Source organism: Xiphophorus maculatus, chromosome 9 (assembly GCF_002775205.1).
Source record: "Xiphophorus maculatus strain JP 163 A chromosome 9, X_maculatus-5.0-male, whole genome shotgun sequence".
Lineage (NCBI taxonomy): Eukaryota > Metazoa > Chordata > Actinopteri > Cyprinodontiformes > Poeciliidae > Xiphophorus > Xiphophorus maculatus.
In genome coordinates this window covers 301,175-318,351 of record NC_036451.1, presented here as the reverse complement: position 1 = coordinate 318,351, position 17,177 = coordinate 301,175, and the positions used below count along the sequence as shown (strand labels likewise).

Below are 17,177 nucleotides of genomic sequence, written 5' to 3'. Positions count from 1 at the left end.
GGATATCATCGGATCTTTGACATTTCAAAATATCAACTGTCAAACTGGAACCCAGCGGTTTTGACACTGAGTATGTGCGAGTGTCTGACCTCTGCTCAAAGGACAGACAGCAAAGTGTTCTGCCACAAAAGAGTGTTTATATCACTGAACACAGTGTGATTGAAAATCATGGGACCTAATGTGCTGGAGTGTACCTCTCTTTCATATGTTTTCTCCAAATCTCTTTGAGAGCTAAGTCCCACGTATGCTAAATGTTAAATCTGCAGAAGCTGGGGTGCTGGGTGCCAGGTCTTCTCCTCCACATTCCTGTCTGTTTACTGTTAAATAAATGCCACTAAAGCCTCGGGATGGAGCCTCATGTAAAATTCAGCTGGACTTAAAGCAGAACTCACAATTTCATCACAGAGCTTCTGTTTAAGGTATCAGGTAAAATATGATACACATTTATATTTAATAATAATATAAACATCCATCCACTTAACATGGAATTTGTTGATTTTTATCTACAACAGAAATATTCAAAAGTCAATAATAAGAAGAAATAATAGTAATTCTGATAAATAACAGATCAGTAACCAAAATCCCTCAAAAATAATATATGGTTATATTTAAATAACTCAGTAAAAAAGTGCAAACAAGAAATGCCCCATTGCCCAAACATTCAATTAGTTTTAATCAGATTAATGTCCACAATAGGGTCCCATATCCTCAAAAAACACTGTCCTGAAAATATTCCCCAGTTATAATCCAAAGTACCAATCTAAAATGAAAAATCCAAAACAGCAAAATCCCCACCTCCCAGAAATGAGGAAAAAATAGTGGTACCATCTGTCAAAAAGAAAATAAATTCCAGATCAGATCTCACAGGGAGTGTTTTTCTTCCCCCTTGGTGGTGTCTTCTTTCACCGGACGGCATTTCCTGTGTGCAACGCTCCAAACATGTTTCGAGAGTCATGATCCGTGACTACCGTGTACGTCTTTTCTTTAATTTTTTGCTTGTTTTAAAAATCCATAAAGACAATGCTCCCGCTGAACAGATGTGATGGTGTGTCTCTCTCTCTCCAGTTGTGCTGCTGCGCACCGAAACACATGCCCCTTTTAATTTGCCCATCACAACCACACTTAAAACCAGCATGGTGCTGCCCAAAAATCAGTTTTAAACAGTGGAAAACTTTGGATGACTTAACAATCAAGTAGCTGAAACTGTCCTAAAAAAGTCTCGCATATTTACCTTTAGATTTATTTATTCTGAAGAAAACAAGCATTATGGTTATGTTACACTCTTATGTGTCTTCTGGGTTTATGTCTTGCAAGTGTTGTGGAAATTTTCCTTTAACAAAGAGTGAGGGAAAACTGTTTCAAGAACCAGACAAAGAATATATTCTTAATAGGTATTTATTCGAAGGCTTAACAGCGTTTGAAGTCTCTGCTCACTGATCGCAGTCAGGAGAAAGACCCTCGAGCAGAGAACAGCTTACAGTTTTATAAGTTGTAAGTAGATTATCTACTTGATAATCTAAACACAGTTTGATAATCTACTTGGTTACAGAACATACAGCAAGCACACATATCTTTGTTCACTAGGGGAGCCATGAGGGATAAAGAAACAACCCAATGACTTCACTGTGATGTTAAGGCCAGTGAAATTAAACTGCTTCAGAAGTCTTTTTCATGAGCTCATGCATCACACAATAATCATAATACTGTTATGCATAGACTCAGCTAATAATCATAGTAACCTTCAATTTTGCCACTACACAAGTTAGTCAGCTAACTGTAGATGCGTATCCAAACTGAGCAATACCACTGGTAACCAGAAGTGCTGTGTTGCACATTAGTTCACATGCGATGGAAGTAAAGAAGACTAAGACAATGACAGAAATCCCAGAACCTCTCCATCTACATGTATGCAACAGATCAACTTTCTACTGTATGCCTCTCTTTATGGGTCCAGACTTCCTCCACTGTCACCATGTCTGCTGCTGACTGAAACCTACTACTGAACTATAAAGCTAACTGACAACCATGCTAGCTCAACATAATTACTGAAAATATCAGTGCAAAACTAATTGTTATATTAGCCTTGGTGATCAAAAAAGATGAGTTTGAGGAAAAGCAGAGAAAGATTTTACAGTTCTTGTTTTTTTTTCTTATTTATTGCTTGTGTGTTGCCTGTAAATATTTTGTTGTTAGGTTATGATTGATATTAAGGGTAACTGTGATTCAATTAGTAGCTCGTTGCAGTGCACCAGTCTAACCCGCTCTGTTCAGACAGCGTAGATTGGTGAGGACCGACTTCTATTGTTTGTAACACATAGTTTTGGGGGTTTGTTTTGTACTGTCAGGCCCGACTGAAGCTGCTGCCACACAGAACTGGTCAGCTGAACATTGTAGGAGTGATCTACAACCTGACTTCATCTCACTTTGGAGAAGCCTCCTCAAACACTGAAGGTATGTTTCCATGTGTTTCCACCCAGGGTTGGTTGATTTAATACACAGCATTGTATTCTGGCACAGACTAGACATGTTAATGGTCTGATCTCAAATAATTACTTTATACTGCCAAAAACATGTTGTGTGTGGACTTTCTCCTGCATCAGGGCAGCAGACGTTGGACTCCATGATCATTCGTGGTAGACAGGACCTGAAGATCCAGGGCCCACGGCTTAACCTGACAAAAGAAGACAAGATGCAAGTTCGATATGGCACGGATCGACGTTTGGAGCCCATCATAACCCCGCCTATGCCCCTAATGGAGGTAACTGACCCTCTCATGTCTTCCTCTATGGCTAACATGATCAGGTGAACTTCAAGTTAAAATAGTTCATTGGCTTTACTTTTTGAATGAATTATCCTGAAAGATGAGCTAGTTTATGTGAAGCTTGTGACTGAACTTCTTGCCTTTGGCTTATCATTGAGATTATAGATTCATTTTGGAACAAACACACACCAAACAAGCCTGCAGAGATAAAATGTCTGGTTGAGGTTGTCTATGACTTGAATTAAACAGGCTTAGATTGAATGGCTTTTCCATTGTTTGGGCTTTTCTATTCCTTATTTTCTTTTTGTAATTAAGTCGCTTGTGATTGTAATCCTCAACTTCAAAAATATTTTTTGCAGTACTTAGTTTTTTTATGAGAATAGAATGATTCTTATTCCTGGCAGATTTAGATGTACAATCATTTTTCTTCAGCTGAGAAGTTGGTTTCTGGAAGGAAATGAGACAGGTTTCTCTCAAAAGCAAAGAAAATGATGTAATCTAAGAATCAGTTTTAAATGTACAGTGTATCTCTGTGGATTTATGTTTTGTCAAGTAGTTTGAATGTACTATAATTTATATAATTGTTTAAAATCACTGCAAGTTGCTGAATAGTACAAACAATCTTAATGTGTGTGTGTGTGTGTGTGTGTGTGTGTGTGTGTGTGTGTGTGTGTGTGTGTGTGTGTGTGTGTGTGTGTGTGTGTGTGTGTGTGTGTGTGTGTGTGTGTGTGTGTGTGTGTGTGTGTGTGTGTGTGTCCGCAGGTTTTCTTCCTGCAGTTTCCCACTGCCCTGCTGTGCGGCGAGATCAGGAAAGCTTATGTGGAGTTCTGTAATGTCAGTGCAGTTGCTCTGTGTGGCCTTCGGGTGGCGTCAACGCACCCTGATTTCTTCACCTTTGGCAGCCAGAGCACAGCACCCTTCACACCTCCCAGCCCCCGCTCAGCAGAGAACTGCTCCGCCTATGTGACGTTTCCTAACCCCCTCCAGCCAGGCTCCATGTCCTCTGAGACATTGGTTTCTGCTCCTGCATGCAGTCAGCCCTCTGGGGTCACAGAGATCCCAATACATGGCAGCACACTGCAGCCAGGACAGTCGGTTCAGCTACCCCTCTGGCTCCGAGGACCAGACCAGGAAGGAGTTCACGAAATCAACTTTCTGTTCTACTATGAGAACACAGAGAAAGGACTCAAAATCAGGTGAAAGATGATTTTGAGGATTAATATACTGCATATATATATAATATATTTTGAGGATTAATCTTGAGTATATTGTTGCTTTAATATAATTGTGACCAGAGCATTTTAGTGGTGACATTTTGTTTATCTTAAGATAGATTTAATGAGTCTGTAAAGAAGACTGAATTGTTCACATTGACATGAACAAAACAGACAGTGTTCTGTAGAATGCTGCATCTGGCCGTGCACATATTGTAAAATCAGCTCTGCTGAAAGTGTTTTTGGCAAGTTTGGTGATTGGATAAAATATGTGGAATAGTAATTCCGAAAAATTGTCTATATTCAACAAAAATAGTGTGTACACCCTGAAACTCAAGTACTGATGGAAATATGGCCTGATAACAACCTCACCTTATGAACTAATGAGAAAAGTTTCAACTTCCCAAAACATTATCCAGACTAAATGCTTGTCACACAGTGGAAAGATGGATGTATTCAATCCATCAATCCATATTATCAACATATGCAATAATTTAGGTTCTGAATGAGTTCTGTATTTGTACTAAGTTTAACGGTCTGTCATCTCCTCCTCATGAAGTCACCGGGTGTTGCGTCACACGGTGTTCATCTGTGCCAGTCGGTCTCTGAGTGTCCAGGCCTCCGCCTGCCGCAGCAGTGCTTCCCCGCTTCACTCTCTAGATGACAAAGGCAGCGGGGGAACTCTTGTTTTTATTGATGTGGAGAACGTAAATGCAGTAAGATGAACCACACTTCGACTTATGAAGTTTCTTTGTTCTCACATCATGTTGCGAAACTTATTTTAAATTTCTTTCAATTGTTCCAGAGTGAAAGTGGTGTCCGTGAGTTCCACATTGTCCAGGTGTCTAGCAGTAGTCAGCACTGGCGCCTCCACAAGTACATTAATCCATGCAACAATTATGGTAAGTCCATTTTAAAAGGGACTACCTCCCTTTTAAAATGTTTTTTTTATCATTGTCATTTTTTTCTGCATACTTTTTAGTATCTAAAGGTTCTACAAAGGTTTTACAATTCAATTCAAATTATTACAAACACAATACTTCTTATTGCATGGATCATGGGCTCTTTTCCAACCACAAACATAATAATGACCACACCAGGAATGATGTAAGGTCGAATGGTCTCCTAGTTTTTGATCAATCATCTCTGTTAATAGAAAGTTGTTTCTAGGCCTGTCACAATAACACATTTTGCTGAGCAATTAATTGTCCCAGAAATTATTGCAATAAACTGTAATATTGTCGTTTTGAGACCATTGTTAATTTATAACAAAAAATGGCATAATAATGTAAGTACACCTTCCCCAAGATTAACTAATTTTTAAAGAACATTTAGCATTATAACTGGAAGACATTTTAAGTAGACAAACAAAAATGGACAATAAACTTTCTCTTCAAAATATATTAATCATTAGGCTCATATAAGGAAAACGTTCAATACTGCTAATTGGGAACTTTGTGAAAAATAAGAAGTGTAAAGATAGTACTGTGTATTGTATGTTAATAGTTTCCAGTATTTTTTTTATACTGGCTGTTCTATAAAATCATAGGGCAGCTAGTTATGTAGTTGCTACTGTTTTTAATTGATAATTTATTGCTTTTCATGTCAGGCCTAGTTGTTTCATAAGATGAATGGAAAACTGTGCGCTTCCTCTTCAACAGACTACCATGCAACTGTCTTCAGTCAGAGGTCTCGCCAGAGTCTGTGTAGTACTTACCTCTACAGGAAACAATGTGTGCCTTTAAATCAAAGCCAAAAAGCTTCCTGTTTTGAGTTGCTTTTGAACCATAATAAATGGAACATTGACCAACACATATGATTTGTTGTTTTCTTTTGATGGTGTCACTCATCAAAATATGTGATGTTTCTATGATGTAAAGCACTTTGAACTGCCTTGTTGATGAAACGTGATATACAAATAAACTAGACGATTGCTTTTCACTGCTTTAATTTTCTCTCTCCAGATTGCAGACTCGGCAGTCGAGAAAGAGCTAAGCTTTGTTTTAAAGCCATGAGATGCAAACCCCATGAAGGTATTTTTCCTTCTCACACAAGTCATCTTGGATGTTCTTTTTTGAAAGCACAGATTTAACTTTGTTCTTAGGCTCTGATTCTGCAAAGGAATACACGTTTGCAGACCTGAATCTTGGAAATGAACAGGTAAGATTAATTCACTGCTTTATTGTTGATGTAGAATCAGAATCTTGCATGTATGAACCCAGGACGGTTATGTGACAGTATAATGATACTGTGTTACAGACTGAAAATATCAACTTACTGGCCTTAAAGAGAGGAAAATGTAATAAACAAAGGCTCCTTATTTGGTTGGATAAGTTGGTGGGAGAATAGCCACAGATCAGAAACATTCATCCTTTAAGCACAACAGTTCAGACAAAGAAGAACACAAAAAAACTATGGCATCATTTAATGTGACTAAAACAAACACAATTAAATAAGTGTCTTCCATATTTTTGTTTCAAAGAATTGTTTGTAAAGCTGACAGTGGAAGCTGTTTCTAGAAGGATTTTCTAACATCTTGTCTTCCTCCTTTATTTTTGAAAGCACCAAAAAGGGGCTAATAATGATGAAGTTGGGTATACGCAGGACCACCAATGTGGGAACAACTGGGTCTGTTGCCGCCAGTTCAGACCTGAGCCCTCACACTGTCAAGTTACGGTCAAAATTATTGTTTAGGCTCATAAAATGCTTAACTTTTACATTAACATTAGCAAAGTCTGCTAAGTCTGGTCTGCCAAGTAAACACGAACACATTTACAGTAATTGTAACATGAAATACTGTAACTGACCAGAGCTAACAGACTGGCACAAATTCATCTTTTAGGGTTTGTAACCTTACCTCCAGTTGGATTTCCAGTTTCCTTTTCCCTTTCACTGTGTGGTGCACAGCTACAAGGTTTTGATTTAAGCTATATGATGGTACAGACTTGAAGAGCAGATTTTGAATTTGAAATTATTTTTAGTATGTTCCTTATTTCCTCATTTAGTCAAACTTTTGAATGATCCTTATGACAAAGTAACTAGCTCTTTTCTGTTTTCATTTTTAAAATCATATGGATGAATATTCTAGATAACCACCCAGATGTCTCCCATGAAGCATGCTTTATTGTTGTAATAAACTCAGTGGTGGCTAGGAGTGGCTGCACCTGGCAGTGACAGATGGCCCACCCCAGTGAACTGACGACACATTGCCAAACTCTTTAATGTAACAAGAACAGTTTAGTGCACCTGCAGACACACGTCTCTCCTACTCTGAACTTTCTGTGTGCAGATCATGAGTTCCTCTACACCATGTGGAGATTTCTTCTTCCGTTGCCGTCAGAGCTCGGTGTTAGAACAAGGGAATTCAACTCCCAGGAACAGCAGAAGTCAGGGCTCTGGCCACACTGACAACACAGCCTCCGACATTACAGCTATCGCCAAGAAGTGTAATGAGCTAGACCTAAGCATAATCGTCATTTGGAAGGTTGTATATTTGATTATCTGAATAAGTGTTTTGAGATATTCTACTCTCACCATCAGCAGCTCTTTTTTTAACATCATATAAATAAATTCTAGATGTTTAAGCCTTTTTTGCCAGCCTGTATTGAAGCTGCCACATTGTCCCACTTTGCAGTGTTGTAGGATTTAATCACATTTGTAATCTTATATGAATTAAAGGTAGAGGTTGATGCTTTGTGCTTGAGTTGAATGTGTTTTGTGTGACCAGGCTTACGTTGTTGAGGACAACAAACAGCTGATCTTAGAAGGCCAGCTTCATGTGGCCCTGCAGACAATCGGCAAAGAGGCCAGTTCTCTGATTCCCAAAGAGGTTCGACCACAATCCTCCTGCTTGTCCACAGCTCAGTGGATGCTACCAGACCTCAGACTACCAGACATCAGTGCTATTCTGTTTCACTGACTTTATGTGTGGTGTTTTACCTCACACCTTATGTGAGGTAAAACATTCGTTCATTTAATGCAGTGGTTCCCAAAGATTTTCTGGGCCCCCTATGGATTACAATAAAATCCCCCAAAACAGAAAAAAAATCAACTGGGCGTTCAACCACACTTAAACCTATACACATATTTTGTTTTCAAATTCCACTGAAGTTTATTTCACACTTTAGGTTGGTAACAAAACACACTACAAACCATCTTTACAGTGAAACACTTTTGTGTAACTGCTTTTTTTTGTGTTTGTTTTATTTTTCCATTCATCCCTAACATTTAACACACCCCCACCCCCACCCCACAATGGCACGGCGCCCTCCACACTTTGGGAGCCACTTTTATTGGAAGCTGTTTTGCCAAGCATTTGTCTCTCTGTTTATGTTTTTGTGTCTCCAGGAAACTCAGGAGATGATGCTCCTCAGATTTAAGTCGGAGTTGCCTCCTCCCGTCATTCTGCCGTATCCAGAGCTGTCCCAGCTCATCAGAACAAACCTCTGCTACCCTGAAACCTTTACTCATCATTTTGTCAAAGAAAGGTAAGACAGCTGCAGTAACCAGGCATTACAATGCCACAGTAATAGATTGCAGAAATTTAGAAAAACAGACCTCCCATTATTTAATTTTCTGAGTTTTTGTTTTTATATGCATGTGGATGAATATTTCTTGTTATTTGGAGCATTTCAGATTAATATTGTAATTCCACATATAATTAATAAAAATGTAATAATTCCACACTGTAAGCATTGCTGCCATTTTGTCTGAACATAAAACAACCTTTTTATGCGTCTAGAATGTAAAGGGATGTTTTTTGTTTGGTAGATGTTATTGGACATAGCCCTATCCAGCCCTGGCTTTCCTGTTTTCTGCCAAACAAATACTGTTGTGTACTTGTTGAGGAAGTCATAGTAGGTACTGTAGACTGAATAAATAAATTTAGTAGAATGACCAGATGCCTTATAGACTACATTTCAGATTTTATAGTTCCACCCAACTGTAATGTTTATACAAAGAATATTTAATGAACTCTTCTCTTCTTTCTTATTGTAGACTCTGTGTAGGTGGTGTATTATACACAATTTCTGGATATAATATTTCAGAAACCTCTACTTATGTTTAGAGCAAAATTACATGTGTCTTTTAATTGCTTACCCTGTTGTACCCTGTGATATGGGAATTCAGATATGCATTAGAATAAACATAAAGATTACGGTACCCACAGCTTTTAGTTGTTAAACCAACAGTTTTATTTTAAGCAGGTCATATATGGAGGTTTTACTGATCTTTTTTGGCCGCTCTTATTGATGAATGGACAGAAAACGGCTAGATAAAAAAAAAGTGAGGCTTCGGTATGATGAGACGACAGAGAGACGTTTGAGTTGTTTAACGACACTCAGATGTTGATGGGATCAAAGCAGCACCACTATTACCTTCCAGATACAACGGCATTACTGTAGTGTTGTGTAAAAGTGTGTGTGTTTGTCTCTTTCTGCCCTTAGCCTTTGCTTAGTCCCAGTAACTCTGACTCTGTCCAACTGCTCCTTGGTTCAGATAGATGTCGTCATTGACCTGCGACACAAAAGCAGCAGGTATGTTTCCAACACATAAAAACCAGCTTGAATCAGGTTCAACTGGAATATACAATTGTGTTCAAAATAATGGCAAGATTTAAAAAAGTGAATAATGCTCACAATTCTTTAATAATTTGTATTTCCATTCACATGTTTTCACTCTACAGACAATGAGATTGACTATAGATCCAGGTTTTCAGTGATGGCACTGATGTGGTATTATGCATTTCAAGGATCTGCTTATAGAGTCTTCTATGGCATCATTGGCGCAGATAAAAGAAAAATTTGACCTTTTAAGTTCTGATTTGTTTTCCGATATTTGTAAGTAAGGCATTTCTTTACTGCACAATTGCCTAAATTTTCTGTCACCGCAGAGACGTAATGACTGAAATCCATCTTTAATGGATTTACGTCATTAAATCCTGTTAGGTCTTAAAAACCCCTTGGTGGATACATTTAAAATGACTTGTGGGAAGACATAGACTGTCCTATTTCTGATGAATCCAGAATCTTGACTTTGAAACTGATCAACTCATTCCAACTCATTCCTCATTTGCACCAAACTGGAAATAAATGAAACTTTAACATCTAAAGATGGCAATATGATTATATTGGAATTTGACTCTTACTTTACTGGAACAATCATATCTCCAGGACAAATCATCCAATCTGCACCAGATTTTTTGTGCATCAACAGGAAGCACTGGTATGGTACATTAATGATGACATCACTAAAACCATGGCCACTGAGAGAAAATACTGAAGATTATTGGATCACTTGACTTTCTTCTGCTTGTATATGATGTACAATTAAAATCAATAAGCAATGCTAACCACACATAATGTGTTCCTAAGACTACAGGAAGTCCTCACCAAACTTATTATTTCTTTTTCATTCTGTCAATTAATGGGCAAAAGGCCGAAACTATATGTAAAATTCCACAAAATATTTTGAATTAAATGAAGAACGTTATAAACAGCACTTTGCATCCTCTTCATCAGCCTGTCATACTACCATTTTTTGAAGGGATTGCAGTAAAATGAAATTAATAGACAATTACATTAGTTACACTACACTATTGTATACTGACATTTAATGGCTGATGTGTGAGACAGCTACAGGACTAGGAAAGCTAGTTCAACTTGGCTCATTTTCAGGGATCATAATGATTTCACTTCCTCTCATTCTGTGTGGTTTCCAGCTCCGAGTCTCTGGAGGTCCATACCTCGTTTGCTTGGGTGGGTCAGACGCAGTACAAGCTGCAGCTGGGGTGCCAGGAGATGGTGCGCCTCACTCTGCAGGCCTGCTTCTTTCGGGCTGGTGTCTACAACCTGAACACTCCACTGGTTTTTGCTAAGCCAGCTGAACACAGTACACTGTGTGAATCAAGTCAGCAAACAGCCAGTCCTGCTCTCATCATCATCAACAACGCCTGTCCTCTCTTATCCTGAGGGGACAGTGGGATGCTACTGACTCACCACATGGACACACAGGCACAGCTTTGACTCTCTGACAGAACTACCAGTGACTGATGGTGAACGTGCAAATCTTTGTTTCATCAGTGGATGCTTCACTGGTTGACTTCCTTATACACACAAAGCCACCTCTTCCCTTCTGTACCCCAGACTCCTCATCCCTCACTGTGTTTTACCTGTTTGACCTGAGAGACTCTAACTTGCACTTTTCTTTGCTTGCTAACAAAAAGCCAGGTGGAAGTCATGACGGCTTGAACATGAAACTGCTCAAATATATTCTGATTTAGACTCGATAAAAAATTCTCCGTTTTGATCGGTCCTGTGAGGCCGAAGTGACCGCTGCTCCCACAGCCTGTGGGCTGTTGGTGCCTGTCTGAACCTGGAGTGAGTCCACTTCACGCCTCTGCTTAATTCCTGAACAGAGTAAGACTCATTTTCTGGCTTTATGTTGGCAGTTTGTTGAATACTAAAGAGCCGTCCTGCTGCCATTCAGGGATCTTTATTCGAAAAAATGATCACTTCCTTCTTGAATGTGCATCAGACTTTTTTCCTCACAGTGCAGATTGCCCCCCGTACAGACTTAACATCTCATCTGGAAATTATTTATTTCTAATAGAAAATTGGATGTTAAAATAAAGATAATGATAGCAAAAGGGTATTTTCTCTAGGATGTATGGAGTGTAGAATTATTTAACAAAGGAATAATTGTTTACTTTAAGACATGAAGTAGTGCTTTAATACCCACCATGACATTTTTTGTAGTGTTTATTGGCCATATTTTCAATCACTCTGGCATATAATTAATTCATGAATCACTCTCATATTTCCCACAAATAAACACATTAATCTGACACAAATTTTTGTCATTGAGCAATCAGTTCATCAACATTCCTTAGCTATTGAGCTGACAAACGCCTCATAGTAAAATAACCAGGATCTCTTACTGAATAAATCGTGTTGGTTAGAATAAAGAACCAGTGTCCTTCACGTCGAGAGGAGCCAGTTGAGGTGGCTTGAGCATCTGGTCAGGATGCCTCCTGGACGCCCCCCTAGTGAGATGTTCCAGGCACGTCCCACTGGCAGGAGGCCCCGGGGACGACCCAGGACATGCTGGACAGACTATGTTTCTTGGCTGTCCAGAAACATAGGCCTGGGAACGCCTTGGGATTCTGTAGGAGGAGCTGGAACAAGTGGCTGGGCCTCCCTACTTAGTCTGCTGACCCCACGACCCGACTCTGGATAAGTGGAAGAACATGGATGGATGGATGGTTGTTTCACACCTTATTTAACTGCGTCAAGCGCTTAGAGCTTTTCCCAAAACCCTGTGTGGAGAAGTCTCCACTTCCTATCTGAAAGCTGTCCAAAAACTGGCCCAGTCCAATCCCACTGGACTGCTTTTGAGACTGTGACTCACTGTGGCCAATAATAAAACCAACCCACCTGGTCCAGTATCATATTCCTCCAATACTTTCTGGGGGAATTTGATACATCTCTTGCTGGGGTTACGTTCCAAAAAGAACCCGTGATAGGCGAAATCCGAGAAGTAGGAACCTTTATTTTTTTACAATTATTAAACAATGAAATACTCCATAATACATTGAAACCAAAGAACAAAACCTTTTTACAGGCCCAAACATTTGTTTAACAAATAAAAAGTACTGTATAAACTTTTTATTTTTTTTTTACAAATAACTACTGTACTGTAAAATAATAATTTTACTATGAACTGAAAGCGGATTCCCGTGCCCGAATTGCGGAGATCAGCCGCCCCACCGCAACCTGAGTTATTGGATTAGAACGGGAGAAAATAAAAAATGATTATGAAAAAAAACAAAACAAAGTACAGTAGGACAAATAGTGACTCACGTGTATTTCACTGCTCTTCTGACTGAGCCGCTGCAGCCTGACTCCACTCTGTAGTGTTTTTTTATTTTTTTCTAAAGTCCGCAGAACAGGTGTGTTTTTTCGAGAGAAGAACATAGTTATCGGTAGTTGTTGTCGCTCTTTTTTCTTCTGGGCAAAAAGATTCTTATAAACCGACATGCCACCATCGATTATGTTAAATTTGGCAAGCTGTTTTACGTTTGTGTACATATTAAACCGCAACTGTTGACACACAGGTAGAAAAGAAGCGGAGAGACTGTTTAGCCAATCAGAATGCAGAACACAATGCATGATGCAAATCCACGAAGCAGCGAGATCGCGAAAGGTCGCGGAATAGCGAGGGTTCACTGTACTCCGATGTTGTTTTGTTACTCATTCTGTTGCAAGTTGGCTCAATTTTGACGCGCAAGACGTAACCGGTAAAATCCGGTTTAGGATTTTCAAAATAAAAGATCCGGAAGTAGTTCATTATTTCTTGCGCGGACCGGTACCAATTGGTCCGCGGACCGGTGGCTTGGGACCACTGACGTACACCACCTAAGCTCTGTGGCAGTTTAAACCAAATTAATGACAATAATTACAAAGGATTAATTATTGCACTTTATTCTCTAGAATAATAAAGTTCATACTGTGGTCAGTTTTTTTAACATGTTTCTTTTGACTAGAAGTAGATATTGATGACATTTCAAAGTTTTCAAGCCGGAGCTGTGACTAATCAGAGAGAGAATATGTGTGAGCTAAAGATTAGGGTGGTGACATAGAGTTCTTCCATCTCTAAAGACTTGGAGCTCAGCACCAAACATCAAGACACCAGTGGAAACATGCCAAAGGCTGCTCAGCAGCTAGAAGAAGGGTTTGATTGTTGTCAAAGCAAAGATTTTTCCACTGAGGAGTTTAAATAATTTTTCTGACAATAAAAATGAATTTAAAAAAGGCTATTCTTCATATTGAGAAGTTTGTGCATATCAAAAATATTTACGGTATATACTCACCAGAAGTTTTAAGTATAGATGTTCGGCTGACTGTCACGGCAGATCATGAATCAGCCAATTTTTTGACAGCAACTCAATGCACTTTGGTGTCTAAACAAGGTGAAGGTAATATGAAGTTCTGAATGAGCACTACAGCAGCAGAAGACGCCACCCTGGGTCATTCCACTCAGAGCCGGAGATGGGACTACGCTTCACAAAGACTCACTAAAACTGGACGAAAAGCTTAGAGAAACGTTGCCTGGTCCATGAATCGTTATCAGAACTTTACGGCATAGATCCATCCTGTGTTCTATCAGTTTCCTGGGCTGCTGATGACATCATGGTGAGGAGAAAAACATTCTTGGCACACTTTTTGTGTCAACTGAGCATTGTTTCTACAACACACAAACTATTTGAGTAAAATTGCTGGCCGTTTCCATCCCATCAGAAGATGGACACGCTGCTTCCATGTTACAAAGTTCAGCTCATCTCCAACATGGAGTTCATTCTGCTCTAATGACCTCCGCAGTCACCAGAGCTCAATCCAGCAGAGCACCTCTGAGCTTGGGTAAAACAGATTCTCATGTTTCTGCTGGCAAATCAGCAGAAACTACAGATTTCACCTCAACTGAAGTGAGGTGAAATCATCCATCCATCATATTTGGATTCCTAAGTTTTCCTTCAACTTTGATGTGTTTGCTTAACAGAATATTTAAGGATGATCATTGTGATTTTGTTAAAATTTATTTCAAAACTGTACCGGTACCTTGCTTCCCATTTCTTACAAAATAACATACATTTCATAATATCATATAAGGAGGCACAGTAACTATTCAATGCAACCAAAGAAGATAGACTTAGACTTAGACTGACTTTATTATCATTTTCAATGCACTGGGTGTATACAGAACGAAATTTCGTTGCATACGGCTCAGGACAATGTTTGAGGTTCCAATGTTGTGAGGTTACTCCAGAATAAAATAAAATACAGTATAAAATATGAAGTGCAGGACTGACAGTAAAATAGAAGTTATTTAGCTCTGTACATGTGCAAGGTATAAAGTGGAGACCAGATTTTAAGTGCAGTCCAGTTAAGAGTTCAGCAGTCTGATGGCAAGTGGGGAAAAAGCTGTTTCGGAACCTGGTGGACCTGCACCGGATGCTGCGGAACCTCTTTCCAGAGGGCAGCAGGGAGAACAGTCCATGGTGGGGGTGTGAGGGGTCACTGATGATGTTTCGGCCTCGGGACACGCAGCGCTGGGATGAAATGTCCTGAATGGAGGGAAGGGAGGCCCCGATGATCCTCTCTGCTGTCTGCACCACTCTCCTCACGTTCTTCCAGTCGGAGGCGCTGCAGCCTCCACACCACACAGAGAGGCAGCTGGTCAGAATGTTCTCTATGGTGCTTCTGTAGAACGTCTTGAGGATGGGCGGGGGCAGGTGTGCTCTTCTCATCCTCCACAGGAAATACAAACGTTTCTGTGCCCTCTTGACCAGAGACGTGGTGTTCACAGTCCAGGTGAGGTCGTTTGTGATGTGCACCCCCAGGAATTTGGTGCTGCTGACCACCTCCACAGCCGAGCTGTTGATGAGCAGTGGAGCGTGGCTGGGCCGGTTCTTCCTGAAGTCGACGATCATCTCCTTCGTCTTGTCAACGTTCAGGATCAGACTGTTGTCTCTGCACCAGTCCACCAGCTGCTCCACCTCCTCTCTGTAGTCCAGGTCGTTGTCGTCTCTGATGAGGCCCACCACCATTGTGTCGTCCGCGAAATTCACGATGTGGTTGGTGGCGAACCTGGGGGCGCAGTCGTGTGTCATCAGAGTGAACAGCAGAGGGCTCAGGACGCAGCCCTGAGGGGAGCCTGTGCTGAGGGTGATGACATCGGAGGTGTGTTGTCCGATCCGGACTGACTGAGGTCTGTCGGTGAGGAAGTCTAGCAGCCAGTTGCACAGGGGGGTGCTGAAGCCCAGGTGTCCCAGTTTTCCTGCCAGATGCTTTGGGATGATTGTGTTGAACGCTGAGCTGAAGTCCAGGAACAACATCCGCACATGAGTGTTCTTCTCCTCCAGGTGAGCCAGGCTCAGGTGTAGGGCGGAGGAGATAGCGTCCTCAGTGGAGCGGTTTCGGCGGTAGGCAAACTGGAACGGGTCGAATGTGGGGGGGAGTCTGGAGACGATGTGTTCTTTTACCAGCCTTTCAAAGCACTTCATCATGATGGGAGTCAGTGCCACAGGCCGGTAATCGTTGAAAGAGGTGACTTGAGGTTTCTTTGGCACCGGAATGATGGAGGCAGTTTTGAGACAGGCTGGCACTGTGGCTTGGTCCAGTGAGGTGTTAAAAATGTCTGTTAGGACACCAGCCAGCTGACCTGCGCATTCCCTGAACACCCGCCCAGGTATGTTGTCGGGACCTGGGGCCTTCCGTGGGTTGACTCTTTTCAGAGTCTTCAACACATCGGCTGTGTCCAGGCAGAGTGCCTCCTCTTCCTGGTGGGGAACAGGTTTCTTTGCCGGAGTACTGTTCAGTGCCTCGAACCTCCCAAAGAAGTTATTGAGTCCATTTAGCAAGTCAGCATCAATTTCACCCACTGGGGGGGAGGATGGATTGTAATCTGTGATCGCCTTTATGCCTTGCCACATACTCCTGGTGTTGCTGGTGTCGTGGAAGAACTCCTGTATTTTCTGACTGTGGGTTCGCTTTGCTAACCTGATAACAAGGTTCAAGTTGGCTCTCGCTGTCCTCAGTGCCTCCTTGTCGCCAGATTGAAGGCTGAGTTCCGTGCTTTTAGCATTTCCCGTACCTCCTTAGTCATCCAGGGTTTTTGGTTGGCCCGGGTGATAATGTTCTTAGTGATGCTGACGTCCTCTGTGCACTTGTTGATGTAGGCTGACACAGTCATGGCGTACTCATCGATGTTGATCTGGGTGTTGTAAGTGGCTGCTGCCTTGAACATCTCCCAGTCAGAGCACTCAAAACAGTCCTGAAGTGCCTCCATGGCCCCCTCAGTCCACACTCTCACCTGCTTCACTGTAGGTTTTGATCTGATCAGCAGGGGCTTGTATGCAGGAATTAGCATAACAGATAGGTGGTCTGAAGAGCCAAGGTGGGGGGCTGCTCTGGATGCTTCTTTGATGTTGGTGTAGGCCAAGTCTAAAGTATTCACTCCCCTCGTTGGAAAATCCACATACTGGTTGAAGTGAGGGAGAACAGTCTTCATGTTGGCCTGGTTAAAATCCCCAGCAATGATGAAAACGCCTTCTGTGTGTGAGGATTGCAACTCACTGATGGTGATAGCTGGCATGTTCAAAATGGAGTGAGAAGCTTATCCCTAATCCCATTGTTCAGCTGAAA

General features: G+C 41.0%; 1 protein-coding gene across 1 annotated transcript in view; it reads left to right on the top strand.

The window, feature by feature from the left end:
* trappc8 (trafficking protein particle complex 8) overlaps positions 1–11,827 on the top strand; it is a 33,683-nt gene extending 21,856 nt beyond the window's left edge. The window contains exons 18-29 of the mRNA XM_014475191.2: positions 2,346–2,451; positions 2,601–2,758; positions 3,524–3,957; positions 4,535–4,691; positions 4,781–4,877; positions 5,940–6,008; positions 6,080–6,135; positions 7,265–7,459; positions 7,703–7,804; positions 8,323–8,462; positions 9,423–9,512; positions 10,697–11,827. Coding sequence (XP_014330677.1) covers positions 2,346–2,451; positions 2,601–2,758; positions 3,524–3,957; positions 4,535–4,691; positions 4,781–4,877; positions 5,940–6,008; positions 6,080–6,135; positions 7,265–7,459; positions 7,703–7,804; positions 8,323–8,462; positions 9,423–9,512; positions 10,697–10,946 — 1,854 coding nt within the window. The 3' untranslated portion in view covers positions 10,947–11,827. The remainder of the gene's footprint in view (positions 1–2,345; positions 2,452–2,600; positions 2,759–3,523; positions 3,958–4,534; positions 4,692–4,780; positions 4,878–5,939; positions 6,009–6,079; positions 6,136–7,264; positions 7,460–7,702; positions 7,805–8,322; positions 8,463–9,422; positions 9,513–10,696) is intronic.
* Positions 11,828–17,177: the final 5,350 nt, after the last annotated feature.